The following is a 20,272-nucleotide window of genomic DNA, read 5'->3' as shown; positions in this document are numbered from 1 at the left end:
ACAGTTTTTGACAATTCCAACATACATTGGTGCAGTCTTCATGTTAATACTTTTAGTCAAAGTAAAACATTCTTCAAAGCAAAATTCTATTACCTGTCCGTTATTTTGCTTTTAAATTTGCATTTTCAAAAAATGTCATATTCTGAAGATATTGTCATATCCAATTTACTTCAAATCATTGGTGGAAACATTGAAACAAACAAAAACAAAAACAAATGATTAAAAAAAGTGGTAGAAACAAAAACGCCCAATGTCTATGATGATAATGACCAACTAAGGGAGCCATGCGATTACGATTACATAAGCTAAGTGCTGCAACTTCGACTAGTTTGGTTAAGCAAAACAGAGACCAAGCTTCGAAGGCCCTCGGGATTGTGTGCCGAAATTGCATGAGAAATACAGAAAGATCAGAGTAGTGTAAAGTACAAAAAGACAAGTCGATGAGTACAGAGAACTATTGACACAGAAAATTCCAAACTACACAAATGAAAAATCAGAGAACCAGTGTACATCATCGAAGACAGTTCAGGCCTGTGGACGACCAGCCCTCAACAAAAAGGAAACTTATTAAGAATAAATTGCTTTTCATATAATTTCGGCAGTCAACACCGTATTGGTGTGAGATGTATGAGGAACCTGGCATCCTGAGACATTTCGCAGGACATTAAAAAACTGAGCCACCATAGACAATGGTGTCAGCGACTAGCCTGAGGTTATTGAGCAGAATCAAAGATAAGATACGAATACATTTGTTCACAAACCTTCCGAATTGGACCAATGCTACTCAAGTTACAAGCAAGTTTGCCGGCAATATACCAAAAAATCTTGACAGGATTCTAATATAACAGAACAGTGGCCTACTTTGTCCAGGTAGTGCAACATGGCTACCTTGAACTTGAAACATGCCCATGGCACAACCTAATTGGAACATTCAAAGTTGATTATGTTGAACTGTTTACTTGTACACGCAGGATGGACTAGAGAGACCCGCCCTTGTTCTCGTCCCCACCAAAATGTTTCCTGCAATAAGTGACCTCCATTTTTTCGTGTAGCCAACTCAGGAATCCGATCGCGCGCAGCATAATATGTACAAAGAGCCTTGTATCATCATCCCGAATCTCCAGAGTGAATGTGTGTCCATTTTCACAGCATCGTTAGACCATTCAAGTCGTCCATAGGGCAGTCCAGCCCCTGAAGGAAATCATCTGTCTGGAGCAATGGGTCTTCGAAATCAAGGAATGAGGCAAAATCCTGAGGACCACCCAAATTGGCAGGAGTCATGTCTTCCATCCCTGGAAGAGCTAATCCTGACAAATCAATCATCCCTTCTGAGTCGTTCTGAGACTCCTCCAGTACTTCCAGTGTTTGCCCCACTTCTTCCCTTGGTGTAGTAAAACCTGAACTAAAAGGCCTTTTCATTGAATTGTCGTGAGAATGGGGCTTGGGTATAGAATTTTTCGACGATTTTAGAAGAGACCCAGTCTTTTGCCGAGGTCTTGTCTTAGTTTTACGCTCACCCTTTATATTCCCTAGGCCAGACTTGAAGTTTTTACCTTCTTTTCCAGCTCCCGTAATGCGCATTTCTTTACCTTGATCATCCTTCCCATCCCAATCGTGTCCACCCAAATCGTTGATGCTTAGGGAGTTCAAACCGCGAATACCTATAGGCCTGTCTAAATCTTCAACCAAAGCTTCTCGCTCCTTGGCACGTAGAGGCCAATTCTCACTCTTGTAGTTATCCGAGTCCTTACACGATAAGAGTCCATCCACGGAGATTCTCTCTGATCCTTCAAATCGTCGTGAAGTAGAATTTCCTATTGCAAGGAAAGTTGCAAACCCGTTAAAAGTTCAAAATTGAAAAAATCACATATTACACAGAACGCAGAATCATCATACTCAAGTCCTGAATCCATTTAATCAGAAATGCATCCCAGGACCAAAAACCCGAGAATGACAACTCAAAAAACCCTAATGTTCTGAACAATTAAGTATACAACACTAACTTTTAAATATATAAAAATCTTATTGAGTTTTCTGTTGCGAATAATAAATAATAGAAAAGAAAAAGAAATTTAAACGTCTTTACAAAACGCAATGTCCAAAGGTTGGTGTTTGAACTAATTGAGAAATGTACTCAATGTCCAAAGTTTGATGTACAACACTACAAATTCCCATAATGGATAGACAACTCAAAGAACCCAATTGTCGTCACTATCGATTATGACTTGGCAACCCAAAGAAGTACAGAATCTTTTAAGAACACAACGAACAAGGAGCATACACGCAAGAAACATCTAAGCGAGGGTCGTGCGACATTAAATCGATCACAAAGCATAAAGCTGTGCACATACCTGCAGATTTTAGGAGTGGATCAGGGTATGAAATGTTCCGGTCAGTGACGGTTCCAAGCACACAAGCCTCATTCTCTTCTTCGGCGGTAGTAACGGAAGTTGGTGCTCCTACGTCGGGAGAAACACGGAAGAGAAGCTTTTGCAGCGAGCCAGATATGCAGCTGTGCCCAGTATCAAACCTTTGAACTTTCGCCAGAACCCGTTTAGCAAACAGGAGAGCAGCTGCCCTTGCGCCTTTTGCTGCTGCTCCCTTTATGCACCGCCCTCCCTGAAAGGTGAAAATCATACATCAAAATGAGTACGTATCAATGCCGACGCAGAGATAGCACAGGCTTAGTGTTGCAACACTTCACACATAACTCGAGACTACATGAAAATGAAACGTTTAGTCCAAGTTAATACAAATGTCAGCTCTACTCTATATGGAAATTAAAATTGAGCATATTCTAAATTCACCATAGCTAAGAAAGGAACTGTTTTTATTTAAGAAAACGACTTCCGAAACCACGTGGCAAAAATACTAGTACTTATTTCTGCAAACAGCAGGCAATATTTCAGTTCTTGTTGACAAGAAATGCCGAGGTGATCGTAAAATTTAAATGAATCCATATTCTATTAGTGACTGCAAATGTCCTCCTCTTATGGAGATTATCAACGCTTACCATTCGTTTTTTGTAAGCCATTTCGACTAATAAGTTCATTGCAAGTTGCTCCCGAGCCCTGCACATCAATTTATAGAGTCAATTTCGTGGATATTGCTAATCAATAAGTTCCTAAGCGGAAAAAGACAGCTGTACACTTGACTTCAGCAGAGAACTAAGCTAAGATATTCCCCAAGTACAAACGGTAGTCAAAACAATGATAAACTCATGATTTTCGAAAAAGGAGCCAAGAGAAGATCTTAGAGAATTGTTTGGAGTAGTAAATACCTATCTTCAGCATTCCTACTAGCTAAAACTGCGTTTTCCAGCTTCGATATACGCTCTTTATTCAAGCATACCTGTATGCAGCACAAATTCGTCATTTTAGTAACTGACTTGTAAAAAGAACTCTTCAGAGATAACATGAATTGCCTACACCACTTCCAACATTGTCAATTTATCCTTTTATTACTTAGAAAACTGACCTCCTCACTGAGTAGACTACGAAGTCTTGTGATCTCTTCACTAATTTCGTCCTCTTCTTCCACTGAGGAATCAGGCTGCTGCAACCCAACGGAACAAGACAGTCAGTTTAACGAGCATTGCAACTACTTCAATTGTGATCTTCCATCTGTACTTTGTCCCAATAGAACGAAAGAGGCAGTACGAGCAAAAGCTAACAATTGAGTTCAACAATAATACTAATAAACTCACCGTTTGTTCAGGATATAACCCAATGCTGCGCAGCTCCGTCCATAACCTATCATCAAGACTCATCTGACGATACTGTTCTCCCCAGTCTGATAATTCACTGGAACTCAGCTGTTTCTCTTTATCATACACACGATGTTGACTACCACATGATGATGGATTTTCCCAATGTGCTCGTTCGGTTGCTCCAAAGCAACTTCCATTTGTTCTCATACCATCACAGGCAGACTCGCCCTCAGGATCCCTCGTCTCATAGGTTGATCCGTTGCAATCAACTGATGGTAAGCCTGAACCGAAGCCATGACTTTGAAAAGCGTCGTCGCCAACTTGCTGAACACAAGTTGCCTCGTCTACATCGATAATAGCAGACAATAGACGTTGTGAAAGAGGGATGGTCTTATCAGAACTAGCTACACACACATCCATCCTGAAATCGGTGGAAACCTTGCTTAATTCTTCCGAGTTCAAGCAACTCATCAAAGCGGTTCCATCGATGTCAGTGATGTCACTGTTCAAGCTCGTATCAGAAAATTGAGTTTGCTTGTTGGTCCTACTAACTTGTGACCCATCCATCTGTAATGAACACCAAGAAACTATGTTACCATGTTGAAAGACGTGGAATGAGGCCACGTTCCATTTGCAATCATTATCAGTTCATTTCCTAAACAAAACAATCTTTAGGCCACCCATTCATTAAGTACAATGTGACAAAACAACCTATTGTCTCCTGCCGATGAACTCTGTCATAACGTCTAGATTCTACAAAAGACAATTTTTATTCAGGCTATATCCTTGGTCGAAACAGGAAAATGGTCAAACTACAACCAAAAGTAATTGGTAGTGATTGGTACCCCTATCTTGCTAAATAATCTAAAGTTCAAAAAATTGAAGATTGTTGTACTGAAATTAAGTTTTGAGGCAATCCAACTAGTAGAGGAAAAAACCGATAATGTTCTTACTTGTTCATGTAGAAATGCCAGATCATCAGAAGTCACGTATGCGAAGTATGGCTCCAGTTGTCTCCACAAGTCATTTTTGCAAGCATTAGCTGCAAATGTAACATTTCAATCATAAGAATAGTAGATCACATTGACTAACAGCAATTACCATACTCATGCAGCCATTGTGGCCAAGATAATGCCAAAAAAAGCCACAATCCAAACGCTTATAACAGTAACAAAGACGCTCATACTCAAACGTAACAATTTGGTCAATAGTATTAACACCCAATATTTTACACCACCATCACGACCACAAATATCAACCTGAAAGTTCCCAACAAGTCGGTTGCTATTGAGGGGGAATATAGGACATACCACTAAAACCAACAGCTTGCTGTACTGCTTTCATAAGATGCTCAGAGTCGTCTTTGTCTCCTCCTTAACAAGAAAAAAGACCCAAAAAGAAAAGAACTTTTAGAAGCACATGTACAGGCGACAGACACAAACCACAACCCCAAGACGACTGCAAAAGGAGAAAAGGCCTCAAGAGGTGTGTGGTTATATCAAGCTTTCAGAAAATCAGTGCATACCTGACATCTTTGCAAGACCATTACCAACCACCCGCCGAGGTTTAGTTAAAGACTTGCGGAGGTCGGTATTTTTCTTAGTAGGTCGTCCAGGACTGCACAGCAATATAAATCCAGTCAGACCAGTAGCTGAATGCCCCCAGCAGCATGTACGTTTACAAGGGGTGTAAATGCAATTTTCTGTACCACATCCTAAAGCACAACAGCTGATAATAACGTCATAGATGACAGGAAAAAATTATACAAATACTTAGAACATGGATTACTCAGCCGCAGGATTTTAGGATATAACCTGCAACGTAATGAGCATATAAAAACTAGTGCATACGAAAACCATCTAAAATGAAGATGCAATTATGAAAATAACAAGACCAATAACCATGCATTACTGTGTCTATAGATTGAAAAAGCAGTACCCAACAGGCTTAGCATCCAATGTAGATCTTGTATATTTTGTAGGCTTTGCATCAACTGTAACATCTTCCAAGTTCTTTGCTGGCGACGACAAGGACAGTGGGCTTGGTATCACGGATCCTCTACCTGTACGCTCTTGTCGCCTCACCCCATCCCCTCCACCTATCTGCTCCTCTACGGTTGCATTGGTATTTTTGTCTGTAGCTGATAGAATTCCCATTCTTTGAATAGGACTTGCATCTTTTCGTTCTTTAATCTTTTCTTCTTTTTTCTTAACCTCTTTTAACCTCTGACCATCCCCAACTGAGTCTTCACTATTCGGGGGTCCAAGAGAGATATTTAGCCGATCATTTCCAACTTTGCTTTGTAGATGAGACTGTGTACTGGAGGGTCCAGCTCGCTTAGAAAGGTTTGAACCTGCAAGTGTACATGGAAAAGATCTAGAGGTGGGGCTAGAGGCAGTTTTACTTCCATCCCTGCTTGAAGTGGCCACTTCAACTACTCCACTAGTTTCCTCTTTGGACAAGACTGAAGCACTAGGTGGAGGATTCACCCGCCTAGTCACACGGGCCATCTTCTTGGACGTACCCCAAGATGCAACAGGAGGAGAAGATGACTGGAATAGTTCGAGTCTCTTGCTACTAGCATTTTCAGATGGAGTTTGAGATTTAACTGAGGCTTGAGATGATTTCACATCGTGACCTTCAGTTAGACATGAAGAGCGGCTAGAAGTTGTGGACTGATGGACAACACCAACAAGATTTGATCTTGGTGCTCTTGCTCCTTTGGCTTTGGTTGTAACGATAGGAATTGCAGCACCATCTTCTTCTCGAGAAGTTAATCTACAAACACCAATATATGTTGAGATTTAAAAGAAACTTAAACTCAGACTAGACAGCCACAGAAACTCCAGTAGGATGAAAAGGTACAATGTAACTATCCTCCCAACTCCGATATACAAATTCTGTCGAAAACGAAGAAATGAGACTGCGAATGCTTCAGACTGCCGATGATCTAGTCTCAATCAATCAAATGGAAAAGATAGAAACAACAGTAACTCGGATGCATACTTAGAACTAGCCTTCGCATTAGGAAAATTCCGATCATCTTTCTGCGCTGGGTGAATTCCACCATTGAAATCCAATTTACTTCCTCGTACGCCAGACCCGTGACCCTGAGAAGAGGAATGTACTTTCTGCATTGATGTAATGCCGTTCACAGGCCCTCCAGACCTGCACCCCCACAAGAATAACTCAGTGTCTTCTGTGGTACATCTTTCTGAAAGTTTTAGATGCAAAATAGTCTTTAGAAAGACATCCTCTACAGCCCCCAGATAAGAAATGGATAGGAATGTTCATAAATAAAAATTCCACGATTTTCGAGATTATAGCATGAATGAAACTCACCTGAATGCGTGGCCTTCACTAGGCCGAGGACGATTTTCAACACTGTAGCGGTACTGTTGCGCATTTCCTTTAAGCTTACGCTGTCCATCGAAAAACCCATTGGCAACGCTCACAGCCGATGTTTCCGGCTTACTGATAACCGACCGACGCCCTTTCAATGGCTTCGAATTTTCCCATCCGCCAGGGCTTGCAACAGCGGTTTTCTCTCTACGCTTGGATGGGGACATAAGAGAGCTACTTGGCCTAGGGGTTTCTCGCTCCCAATCCTTTGCCCCTGTTGGCCGCTGTAAGTTCAAGTTTCCTGATCGCCCTTCGAGCTGGAAAAAAGAAGAGAAAAGGGCAGAATAATTCTCTGTGAGTTCTCAATGACCCACACAATTCATCCAACCAAATGTCATAAAAAAAGGTTCAAATTTTTCATAAATGCGAAGTTCGTACCCGTGAATCACTCAAAGACGTGCGCATCTTCTTGTTAATGAGACCATTTTCGGTGGCATCAATTTCTTTTGGTGAAGGGTTCGTATCCACGTTGCTAGAGATAGCACGATGACCAGTCTTAGCACTGATTGGTGACGGTCTTGGTCTTTGAGCTGGCACTTGTGACAGCACCCGACCATTGACAGAAGATCCAGGTCTACTTCGTTTCCTTGTCTGCAGAAATCTGTCCAGCTTATTCACAGTCTCCGCAAAATGACCGGTTCGTTCCCTAGCAATTATCAGACGATGTATTTCAGACTGTGAGAACTGATGGGCATTGAAACAAAGACGATGTACGAAAACGAATTAAATTCGACCCTATTCAAAGCCAGTACCAAATTATTGCGACCAAATCATCCGTACTAAGGTTTTTTTTTTCTAAATACTCTCACAACTTTTTAGTTTCCCCAGATATTGATTCAAACGCCACATCTGACATGACGCTGCTGCTTGGAGATGTTAGCCTTATCAACAATACAGCACTAGGAACTCCTGAAAATTGTTACTCCTAACTCATGGAATGCAAGGAATGTAGATCTAGTTCTGAAACTTTTCAGGATTAAAGTACTTCAAGAATCTACTCCTCGACCACATGCGTACCTCGATCGTTGTGCATTCTCTTCGAGTCCACTTCTTACACGTTTTACATCCTCCGCACTGCAACTTTCTAGAGGCTTAGATTGCAACTTCCCAAGAGTAAAATCTTGGGTTTGAGAACCCGCTGCAGCGTTGATCACCCTTCGAAGCTCGAGCTGCCGAGTAGACTTTGCATCACTCAAACTAATGGAATCTATATTGAGGACAGTTGATAACGCGGGACGATCACCATGATGACTAGGCCCACCTCCAAATGCGTTGTTTGATACCTGCTGACATTCTCGACCTTCTCGAAAGGACTTAGATTTCTCTAAACTAGCTTTTGAACTGCGACTAGACGATCCCCCTACTCCTAGCAGACCTCCATCAGAATTGCTCAAGCTCGTTGTATCCAATCTACGTATAGACGCCATTGCTCCCAAAGAAGGCACCAGGACGGTGCCACAAGCTTAACTAAGTCATTCCCTAATACTTAACATCACGGCTTATGAGGTAATCTTCCTCAGTCCAAAAACTCTCTGCTAGTTACTTATGTCGTGCATACACAGAAGCTACGCACACCAGCCAAACTGTGTACACATGAACTACTTTGAATCAACCTCCTTCATGAAACCGAAACAATCTGCAAGTGCCTGCATAATCCCCAAGGTACTCATTAAAATGTTCACCTTTAGAACATTCCGAAAACCGAAAACGCCGGAATGAGCAACCACGTCAATGAACCCTCAACTGTAAGGCAGAAGATGATCTGGAAACTATAAACAGTCCAAGGAAGTATAATTGAACACATCAAGCCTCCAACATCAGACGCATGTACTTCAAACAAACCAAATCAGGCGACTCGCAAGAGTATCCCATCAATTCACCCCGCGAACATGGTAATTAAGCAATAATACATCTTGGGCTCAAGTTTACTCCATCTGACTTCCACCAGTTTGGGAGGGGGGACAAACTTTTAACGAAACTCTAGGGTTTCAAGTAGACCTTTCCATACAGTGACAACATTTAATCTCGCCATCTCATTCAGATGTTCAAGTGCGTAACTATAGAATTTCAGTTCTCATTTCGAAACACCGCAACTGAGAGAAGAGCTTACTCATTCGCCCAATTGAAATACAAGATGAGAATATTAAACCTTCACATAATGAATCTTCTGTTAATTGTATATTTTCAAACGTAAAGGCTGGCCACCTCACGAAAAGACACGAACCCGAAATGATAGTGTAACAAACAGGAGCTCTACATAAGTCACCAACTACAGCTTCAGACTAAGCTCACCCTAGAACAAAGCCCTGATGCGGCTTGGTAACCATCGTGACACGCTAGCTATTCAAGAAATGCCAAAATCATCTAGGGTTTTGAACCATCAAGATTAGGCAGCCTGCAGACCAGCTAGGACCGATATCCTAGCTTCTTAAGACTATAACAAAGTAAACTGGTCCTTCCATTCCTAAAGATGGTTCCCCTATTTTGCCACAGCACCTCATCAGGATTGTATCTACATTGCATGTTTGAGATCACGAAGAGCAACCACATAAAAAGTCGAGAATCGAAGTATAAAAAATGGCATTTAATTCTGCGCAGATATATAAACCCTCAAACTTTCAAACCCTCAAACTTTCAAACCCTCAAACCCTCAAAAAATCTAACACGAATCCGACATGAACAGCTACATATTTCTTTTATCAATTGCCAGCTGAGGGAATACCATAACGAACTAACAACACGATGTAGTTCACCTTAAATACAAACCCCCTTCATCTACCCGCTGCAATTGCATCAAAATCCAAACCCAATCCATATCAATACAGCAAACCCCAATTCACCACTTTCTAAGAAACGAACCAGGATTGATGAGCTCCATCACAGCCATAAACCCCCCGCAAGAAACAGATAAGAATCCTTCTTACAAAGCACGAAAACCTTTCTGCATGCTTGAATACCAAGCCAATTCTCAAAACGCAACACAAACTGATGGTCCCTGAATCAAACCCAGAAAATAGCCACTCGCCCTCTTCTCTACCCCCCTCCCCAACAAAAATAAAAATTAACAATAAAAATAAAAGGGTAAAAGGGAAAAAAAAATTTGGGCGAAAATACTGACAATCGAGATAGAACCCACCAACAAGATCGGCGAACATACCCGATTCGAGCATCCAGGCAGCGCAGCTACATCCGAGTCCCAACAGCAGGGGAATAATAATCTCGGTTCTGCCGTGAACATGCTCACTTCTCTTTCTCAAAGACCATCTTCACCGACGCGCCCCCCCCCCCCCCCCCCCCCCCCTCAACCCAGCTCAAGAGAGTCTGTTTGGCTACTTCGCCTCGTTCTCCTCAACCTGGCATGGGAACGCGGCTGGGAACGAGACCTCGAGAACCGTTGGCCCTTGCGCACTGGCCTCATATCTTCTCTCCACCTCCCCGACATTCATCCATGTTTATTCATCCTTTTCATCCTTTATTCATCCATCTCCGCTCTTTGAAACCCCTTAGCTTAGCTTTGCACCCCTAGACTGGGCTTGGTCGTTTTGTTTCTAATTACATCGCCGTCCCACTCCAAGCTTTCTTCTTTTTGCAGTTTTTTGTATGTTTATATGTTATATGTTATAAGTTGTGTGTTATTACACTATTTTTTGTTTAATTATCAGTACTTTAGGATTAAAATTTTATATACACACATATTCCATTCGTAGAATATGTACATGACATTGATTGTGTGGAGTATTGTAATTGGATGTTTTTGTGTCTGAATCGTAGGGAAAATCGTGTTTTCCCCATTCAATGCTCACTACCATGTATAAAAAGAATTATTTATATATATATATATATATATAGATATTTTTTGAAGTGACAATATGTAGACTTTTAATTGGATCGCATAGAAATAAATAGTTTTAATGACTGAATGAATACTGAGATTGTTAGTATTACATCTGCTTATTGATGTGTGTTGAATTTTTTTAGTTTCTCTTTATCTTGAAGTTTCGTTGTAAAATAGCAACTTTAAACATGATGTGAAATTTAGTTTGGTCGATTAAATGCGGGGATTGTAACTAAAACCGATGGAGGACAAGTTGGGTGATTCTAAAGTTGTTTCGTTTTATATCAGTGTATTAACATACAAGAGCATACATACTAATACTAGTTTGGATCCAATCAAAATTTTGCGCAAATCAACAGACTGTTTTCGTAGTAAACTTACACTAGTGTCGAAGTAGAAAAGTGGTAAAACGTTTTAAATTAGAATGAAAGATCACCGAAGCAGTAAACTATATTGTGCAAGCAACAACACGTAATACAGAACCAAAGTCTGAATCGTATATTCGAGGCTGTTATTTCAGAATTGGTGCTCACCGACACATCACGGCTTCCCAACGATTGGGAAGTTGTCGGGTTCACTGACACCGCAGGAGTTCGATGTGGGACTCGTTCAAAGCAGGGCGATGCGAGACGATGAGTGTGTTGTTGCCGCATCCACCGCGTTGAAAGGGTCGACGTCGAACCCCCACGAATAACGGAACAAACAACTCAGCGTAGTTTGGATTTGTCGATACATCCATGTTCGAGGAGTGTCGGCCGGAGCCTGGATCAGATGGAACCAGCGATGGCTGGCCTCCTCGGGCGAACACTCGTCGACTAAAACCAGTGTGAAGCAATCTTTTCGTTGATGGACTGGTCCTCTTTACATGCTCCATGTGATGAATAGGCATCTAGAAACTGGGACACTGCCACTCCGCTTCTATCCATGTTAGTCCATGTGAAAGTAGTCTCGGTCCTGTGAGTCATACTGTTCATTGTGGTGGTGTGTAATTGTGTATGTGCGTGAACCAGCACGAACTGAATGCATGTTGAAGCAGACATCACGGAGGGGCAGCATCGAGGGGAGGAAATCGAATGGATTCTGACGCAGGACAAGGCTGGTATAGGTGTGGACGACGCCGCACGCGTGGGTGGCTGAGCGTGGAGATACTGCGGTGCTCCACACAATGGCCCCCTGCATCCACGGGTCAAGGCCATTGATTATCCTGATCTGCTTTCTTGGCTCGTGTTGGCTTTTTAACATGGGTCAAAGGAGAGCATTTGGGGTCGGTTGTTGAAGGGGAAGACATGCAGGCTTGGACCTCAAGCCGAATCTATGCGCGAGCGTAAGGAAAGACTAAAGTTGACAAAGACCGAAGATGATGGGAAAAAAGTTTTCCACGAAGGTCAGCGCTGAGGAATTCAACCGGAGATCAGAGGTTCTTAGTTTCGAATAGCAGTGTATGCTGAAATTGCGTGAACAGTGGGTTGGTGCATTGGACTTAGTAAAAATGTCCCACATTGAATGCCATAAGCGAGCCCTAGCATGGAAACAATCTTCAAAATAAATGATTTATTGTCTGTTTTAACTCGATTGAGCGGCAGACAAAGTTCGCAGGTCAGGGAACAGAACAGCTGAAAATAGAACTGAAATGATGGTTTCAAGAAAATGGACACCTCCTCCGTTTCGAATGCAATGGCAATTAAGGACATGCGAGACGAGGGGGGATTAGAGAACAGATAAACCAAGAAAAACCTCATCAGTGTAAACGATCGAAAAATGGCCAGAAAGTTGTTCTGTAATATGTGAAATTCAGACGATTGTCGAGGCTAGACACAAAGTAGGGTAACATTATCCTGACCCCCGCCAGAGCAAGAAAAGAACATTTTGAACGAGAACATCATTGAAGTTGATAGGAGGCATGGGATAAGGCTTACGAGGGCGAAAGTGAAGAAAGACTGCGCGGTTCTTTACCATGGCAATCGTCAATATAATAGTACAAGGCTACCTGTGCATGGAGTCATTATTCCGAAGTTTTAGTCAAGGTTAAGAGTGGGGGAAACGTCTTCGCGTAGTCCAGCCCTTTAAAATAGAAGAGCTAGGGGTCATCAAGAGCAGCAACGTTGGATTCCCCTTCAAGAAAAAGGAACAAAAATAGACATAGAAACCTCGAAAAGGATATCCGTGATGGGAAGGAAATCATCGACTCTATGATCTTTTTACAAGTTCTACAAGCTCTCTACTCAATTAAGCTTGCACAAGTTGTGGCCCTGCACTCAACGTCGCAGGTGGCACTTTAGGTGGTGCCTTCGACTTGATGATTGTCATCTCAGAGTCTGAATCTGAGTCTGAGCCTACAACATCTACATCTGAGTCTAAATCAATTTCCTCGTCGCCAGACTCTTCACTTGAGAATAGATCATACCGTGAACTAAATGTCCTTGTAGCAGACAGCGGAGGGCGAATTGATGGCGTGGGACCAGGGGAAGGGGTTGGAGTTTTACTCGGTGATGATGTCAACGGAACTTTTGTTGATGGTGGCGTGATTTGCAACTGCGGAGCATCAGGTTGGAATTTTTTAAGGGGTGAACTATCCTCCATAAAGCTCTTCATCTTCTCTGCGACATGAGTTAATTGCTCCTCAGTTGTCGCCTTGAGCAAATTTGTTACTTCTGCTGAGCGAGCCTTCGTTTCCCCAGCTGCAGAAATAGACTCACACAAAGCTTCCAAATTTAAAACCTTTTCCTTCGTAGATAACTGTTTCTCAGGCTCATGTGCGGCATGCTCAATTTCCTCAGAGACAATGGAATCAGGTTGCTGATCAGCTGAGACGCCACGGTTTGTGATACTCGGTCTCTCGTGATCCCAAAGGGTAGTGACAGTCCCCAGTTCCGTGTCAGGGCTCAATGGTCCATGGTCAGTCGTCTTCGGTGGTAAGATGATCGGTCGGATAGGATTCAATGCAGCTGGAAGAGAGATCGCATGGGTTAAGTGCCGAGATGGGACCTCTTCTGGTGGTTCATCTAATGGAGGAAGGACTTCGTGAGCTGGGGCCTGTTCTTCACTCTCATGGTCTGCAAGACTTCCCCGAACTGGAAGCGACAATGACCTCTGCACAACGTGTGATGGCTCTACGGCAACGTCTGTAGGAGCAGCAAGCACCTCCGAGTTCTGGGAATCAGCAGGCACCTCTGGCTCCTCGATGTCAACGGCGGGAGTTGTGGAAGCTTCGAAAGCAACAAGTTTCTCATGACTAGCAGTAACATCTTCAGATGAGATGGCATGAAGCTCCGCATTCTCAGTATTCTCCAATAGTGAGATATCCTCCAGCTCAGGCACATCAGACAGCTCCATGTCCTCCTTAGGTTGAGAGCTTTCGCAGTGAGCCTCTGCGGGAATAGTCCGCTTTTCGTCAACTGTCTCAGTGGAAATTGAATGGTCTTCAGAGACATGGTTAGCAGGTGAAGCAGTATTTTCTTCCGCAGCTTCTGCAGCAATCGGCGTGGAAGCAATTACCAACGACTCGTCAATGTCACGGCTTAGGGTTTCATCAAGCAGTGATGGAAGGAATGCCTCCGTGGTTCCATTCTCTTGATGAATCGCTGCAATACTGCTGCTTCCTTTGTCACTCTCACCAGAGGAAAGCAATGAACGTTCCTCTGATTGTACTGAGGAGGCAGGCGGATGGTCGTGAATCCCGTTGGCCACCAGTAATTCCTCTTGCGGGACAAAGTCTCCATCCAGCGATCTCTCTCCCACTTCTTCAACCTCTCCAACTTCGAGATGCATATGGTCATCGTGATCACAGTGATGATGGTCGTCCTCGTCGTCACTGTACATATCATCTTCAAGAGACTTGAAAAGAGGAGCAGTGATTGACGCAGGGCCGGTTATCAGTGGCGGCATGTCGTAATCGATAGGAGGAGGTTGAAAATTTTCAAACAGAGAAGCATCAGAGTCATGTCTTCTGGAGAAGCTTGGGTGAGGTGAAAAAATATTGTGGGAAATATCGCGAGTGTTAGACCCTCCAAAGGAAAGAGGCCTCTCATAGCTCCTCTCAGATTTCCAGGAATCAGAGGTTGACAACACAGGCGTGTCTTGGGGCCTTTCAAATGCAGCTGGCTCCTCGAAAACACTCTCGTCCTCATCAGGAATTCTCCTGGTAGCTAGTTTCTCCAGGACACGCGGCTTCTCCTCAGATCTATGCCCGTACCCTTCCTGTAGGATAGAAACATTGTCATCGTTCAACATTGACCTCTCAGTCTTCCAAGTTTCGTTTTGCAGCTTCTGCTCCACCCAAGCCAGCCCAGCCGCTTTACAAGAGTTCACCCAATCGCTCCAAGTAGAGCGAAAATCCTTGGTAGGTCTCTTGGTGACCTTAAAACCCCTCTCCCCATTCTCTTTCCTAAACCCCGCCCCATCCCCGGACTTCTCCTCCGAAGATATCAGAAAATCGCCCTCCTCATCCGAAGGCTCTTCGAATTGAGGTCCCATTGTCACTAACGCCACAAAAAACAAAGCTGTGGAGATAAACAGAGGCGAGAAGTACTTGAGAATTGGGAAAAACGGAGGTGTGAGAAATACTAATAGACTGCAAGAAACATACGGATGGCTCCAGATGAGAGTGCCAATCTCAGTAAATACGTGCAAGCCCATATTTTCAAGACTAAAAGACCTGCAAAAACTTTGAGAAGTTGAGATCTGTATAAATTTGAACTTCGCTGCAGTACTCTATTACCAACACGCAACCGAAAGCAAGGTTTCAGTGCAATGATGCTTGTTTCCAAAGGGCATGCCAGTCGAAATCTCACAGATCGCACGATCTGCTTGGCCAAGGATGAAACCTAGTTCCTTTCATAGCATATCAATGTTCATCATGTGTTCCGTTATGAAGCTTCCATTGACAGGGGCTTCACAGAAGGGGTAATGAGCAATACTACTCATAACCCTGGGTTTAAAATGAGCATGTGCATTATTCTCCTCTCTGTTGATTCAAAATATGAAGATGTCAGTCCAAAATATAAGAAATAATTGACAACTCTGTCTTCTGTAAAATTTATAAGACCCACCAAATTCTGTGAGCGATACAGAATGAACACGGTAGGTAGTTGACCCATTTGAACAATGCAAAACTAACTCGTGACTACAAAATGGTTCTAAGGCTCGTTGCAGTTACAAGCTACATCGCGACTGCAATATGACTTCTTGTTTCGAAAACTATGGTCCCTTGCTTGAAACTTTTCAAAACAGAACTGACCATTACAACCTCGAAATAACCATAGAAGAAATGAGAATATAAGATCAAGAGAATTCTTTTTCACAATTTAGGACTTCATTACAATACAGAACCACGTAGAGATGCCGAAAACAAAAGGATTCGTTTCCAATATCGACGAGGAATCTATTTCCGATCACAACTGTTCCAGACTTAAAACTCCAGCGTAGTAAAAATGAAGCTCAGCAGGAAACACCAACTCTACTACGAAATTCACCTGAGCTGCTGGCGACAGAGATGGTAGAAATTGAGCTGCAAGCCTATACAACACGAAAATTCGCCTGGAAGCTGCTTCTTTCCTGCCGTTACGATTCTAGTAGTGTGTGGCTGTGGCGCGACCCTTGTTCAATCGACCGGTGCATACGCAACTGGTTATTCACAGCAGCAGAGCTTTCCAACTTTAGCGCCAATCGAATGATGCATCAACGACTGCACTGCAATCAGACAACGTATAAGTAAAGAGCTTGCTATGCTCTGCTAAAATTTTAGACTGCACACTTGACTAAAACTTCAAAGAAAAATTGCAACTAAAATCAAAATATGAGGACTCTTCCTAACACAAGACAAAACTGCAATATAAATAATTCACATTGTCAACCATATCAAGCTGGATTTCTGGGGATTGCCCCAAGCATAATATATTTCAATGGATCGCAGTTTATAACTTTCCACATTGTGATTTCACTCTAAGATTGTAGACGTAAAGGTTACCGTTTCACCGAAGACTCTGAATTACATTTGTTTTCACTAGTACAAAACATCTTTACATCCGGTGCACTTCTATCTTAATATTCCTCTATTCCTGTTAAAATACTTCAACAAGAGAAACTCTCGAAATTCTTTTTATCAAAATACATAGACGCTCAGTTCTTTAGAAATATAACCCAAAAAATAAAATAAAAACAGAAGCTTGCACACATCAACAAGAACGACTTTTGTCACCGTGCAACAGAGAACAAATTGCGACACAAATCTACGTTAACAGGATTCATCACACTAGACTAAACAAAGCCTCTCACCCTGCTCACTGCTGCCAACCATCACATTGTAGAGAAACATTTTCTCACACTAGACTAAGCAAAGCCTCTCACTCCTGCTTGGAATCACCAGTACTGCAAGAATTTACTGCCAGAACATTATCTCATCAGACGTCCAAAGTACTATCTTCATTTAAAAGTAGTTGGGGTTCAAAGCAACTTAAGACAAGGGCAGAGGGCTTCAAACAGCGGGAAAAATAACCTGGAAGTCCTAACTTTGGACTGTTCACGTTCTGTACTACTTCACAAAAATTAAGAAAAAGCATGCGCTCTACCATTCATCGCCACTACCAAAAACGTGTCACCAAGGACTAGACTGCGATTGCAGTGCGAACGGCTCATTCAAGAGCTTGGAAGAAGGGAAGAGGAAGCCACTGAAGTTGGGCAAGCCAATGAGATATCTTAAAAGAATGCCTCGACAGAGTTCTGAACTGAGGAATCCTGAACAGATGACTAGCATTACGGAGACCTGTACGAAGCAAATGGACACAAAGAAAATTTCCTCAAGGCTCCACCACTAAAGCAGTAAGATCCAGCCGGCCGGGTCACAGAATCCTGGGTCTTGACTAGCTCTGTACCCGAAACTTCGCACGGAGAACTGTAGAACCCAGAAATAGGTTGTAATTGAGAACAAGACAGCACGGAACAGAAACCGAGGACGAAGAAGCTAAGGATTAATTTGAAGCTGTCGGTTCTAGCCACGACCAGATTCGAAAAACGACCCCATGAAGACTCGACATAGCCGACGACTTCAATTAAAGACTTTATCAAAGCTGTAACTTGAAACGTCATAAATTACCTCTTCAGAAGCCTAAGCTTTCAAAGAGGAATCCCCCGGACTCAAACATCCATGAGCAGACGATGAGTTCCTCCGACGGCACTACAGTGACATTAATCCAGAGAAGCACCACAATTGGTAAGGACATTCAAAAAAAAAAGTATACGGATGGTTTTCAAAGCTGGAAAAGGTTCGGAAAATCTCTTCTCGCATTCCTCAAGGTTGAGTTGCGGCGCTTGATTAATTCTTCAGGTAAGTCTGACGTAAAAGGTGTACAAAAATTGTTTGAACACAGCCTCAAGCGTCTGAGATAAACATGCAGTTCAATAGCGTATCGAGTGGTTCTACGGTGAATTTTCTTCGTAAGGGCCGGCACGTTTGAGATGCAACAGACTGGACGTGAAACTCAGGCTATCATACACGATTGGGAGGTCTGCGAAACTGATGAGGAGGGGGAGGAGCAAACTGATGTTGAACTCGGCATGTCCTAACCACCTGCAGACTAAGCGATACACGATGAAAGAACAACGACCCCTAGCACAAGAATCAGGCAACGCACCCTTGCCACCACGAACGCCTCCTCAAACAAATGCCGTCCTCCCTCTATCCCCCCTCCTCACAACATCTCATCACGCACAACTCCGAGTACGGAATCAAACTGATCCTCGATTTAAACCGTCACAATACACTACACGTACCGACATTACAGCTGCCCAAATGCTCCGAAATTTCTCTTGAAAGCAAACATTCCAACTCTGAAAACCCACACCCAAAAACTGATCTCAACTGCACTGAGCTCTAAAATTCAATCTAATCGCAATGCAACACAACCATCCCCCACCTTGATGATACAATGGAGCTAAAGCCTCCTCCGCAAGTGACCCACTTAAAAGGCTGTCACCCTGGGCGGCAGCTGAGAGCGCGAATGAAAAAGCCGTCCAAAGATGAGAAAATCCAAACAAAATGTGAAGCTGACGATCGACGGATGCACCACAAGAGGTGTTGGAGCGTGAAAGCGAAGAAGGGGGCTAGCTGGCTGGCTGGCTGCGATCGACTCTGCCGCACTATGTTATCATACTCGTCGTGGCGTTGTGAACGAAAGCCTTCTTGACTGCTGGGATGGCAACAAACTCCATAGCTGGCCCAGTCCGACAACAGGGCCCCACTGTGCTGCTGCTACTCCCAAGGGGGTCCCCCACACCCCACCCCACCCCCGCCCCTCTCTCTTCTCTCGCTCTCTCTCTCGATTGCTAATTTGTCTCACACGCTTGCTTTTCTTTCTCACTTACTTCTCACCACCTCTGTTCTACTCTGCTCTGCTCTGTGCCACGGCCTCGTCTTCCTTCTGACCCGGTCCTGGTTTCGTGAAGCGGCTATGGCGTAGGCATAGCATCCCATCAAGTAATCAAGCCAAAGAAGATCTCTTTTCCCTCCCCTACGATAGTCAACACTCCCCGCTATCTCTCCCTCCTACCCTCTTCTCTCTTGTTCTCGGCGCTCTGCTTCTCGCATTGTACGCATATTTCTCTCTGGCGTCGCGTCCCCGCTCCTTACAACGCCCTGCACCTGAATGCTGCATCTGGTGCTGCTGCTGCATGGCCTGCAGAGCCGCAGAGCCGCGGCAGCAGCAGCGTGCTCCAGAGCCTAACATGTTCCCTTGCTCAGAAGGCACCACCGCTTGTTCCCCACGCCACTCCTGCGTTCCCTTGTTCCCGCAGGGGATGGATGGATGGATGGTTCTCGGGTGGATGGTTCTCGGGGAAGGAAGGATGGATGGTTCTCGGGGATGGATGGATACATGGATGGAAGGATGGATGGATGGGTGGTTCTCGGGATGGATGGAAGGATGGATGGGAGGATGGATGGGTGGGTGGTTCTCGGGATGGATGGAAGGATGGATGGGAGGATGGATGGGTGGGTGGTTCTCGGGATGGATGGAAGGATGGATGGGAGGATGGATGGGTGGGTGGTTCTCGGGATGGATGGAAGGATGGATGGGAGGATGGATGGGTGGGTGGTTCTCGGGATGGATGGAAGGATGGATGGGAGGATGGATGGGTGGGTGGTTCTCGGGATGGATGGAAGGATGGATGGGAGGATGGATGGGTGGTTCTCGGGATGGATGGAAGGATGGATGGGTGGTTCTCGGGATGGATGGATGGATGGATGAAAGGGTGGATGGATGAAAGGGTGGACGGACGGATGGATGGGTGGATGGATGAAAGGGTGGATGGATGGATAGATGGATCCCGACAGG

The 20,272-nt window shown here is 43.8% G+C and overlaps 2 protein-coding genes across 15 annotated transcripts; both read right to left on the bottom strand.

Annotated features, from left to right (window-relative positions):
• Positions 1–564: 564 nt before the first annotated feature.
• Positions 565–10,401, bottom strand: LOC112292403 (uncharacterized). 3 transcript variants are annotated; one of them, XM_090256269.1, is made up of 15 exons: positions 10,269–10,401; positions 8,129–8,757; positions 7,490–7,757; positions 7,052–7,368; positions 6,716–6,877; positions 5,648–6,487; positions 5,235–5,326; positions 5,020–5,082; positions 4,663–4,751; positions 3,707–4,276; positions 3,478–3,555; positions 3,281–3,351; positions 3,014–3,071; positions 2,352–2,619; positions 565–1,814 (listed from the first exon to the last, which is right to left on the bottom strand). In XM_090256269.1, the coding sequence occupies exons 2-15, from the start codon at positions 8,536–8,538 to the stop codon at positions 1,144–1,146; spliced, it is 3,957 nt and encodes a 1,318-aa protein (XP_090112395.1). In that variant the 5' UTR covers positions 8,539–8,757; positions 10,269–10,401; the 3' UTR covers positions 565–1,143. The 3 variants fall into 3 exon arrangements, with proteins under 3 accessions (XP_090112395.1, XP_090112396.1, XP_024396607.1); XM_090256270.1 differs by having other exon boundaries at positions 3,478–3,552; XM_024540839.2 differs by having other exon boundaries at positions 10,248–10,385.
• A 2,472-nt stretch (positions 10,402–12,873) lies between these two features.
• On the bottom strand, positions 12,874–19,661 carry LOC112292665 (uncharacterized). Of its 12 annotated transcripts, none has more exons than XM_090256265.1 (3): positions 18,857–19,661; positions 16,418–16,634; positions 12,874–15,909 (listed from the first exon to the last, which is right to left on the bottom strand). In XM_090256265.1, exon 3 carries the CDS (start codon positions 15,579–15,581, stop codon positions 13,173–13,175), a length of 2,409 nt encoding a protein of 802 aa, XP_090112391.1. In that variant the 5' UTR covers positions 15,582–15,909; positions 16,418–16,634; positions 18,857–19,661; the 3' UTR covers positions 12,874–13,172. The 12 variants fall into 12 exon arrangements, with proteins under 12 accessions (XP_090112391.1, XP_090112392.1, XP_024397152.1 ...); XM_090256266.1 differs by having other exon boundaries at positions 16,418–16,629; XM_024541384.2 differs by lacking the exon at positions 18,857–19,661 and adding an exon at positions 18,714–18,856.
• Positions 19,662–20,272: the final 611 nt, after the last annotated feature.

The sequence above is a fragment of the Physcomitrium patens genome, chromosome 15, assembly GCF_059467195.1.
Source record: "Physcomitrium patens ecotype Gransden chromosome 15, ASM5946719v1, whole genome shotgun sequence".
Classification (NCBI taxonomy): domain Eukaryota; kingdom Viridiplantae; phylum Streptophyta; class Bryopsida; order Funariales; family Funariaceae; genus Physcomitrium; species Physcomitrium patens.
The sequence above is the reverse complement of the archived record's forward strand: the minus strand, read 5'-3'. Positions and strand labels throughout refer to the sequence as shown.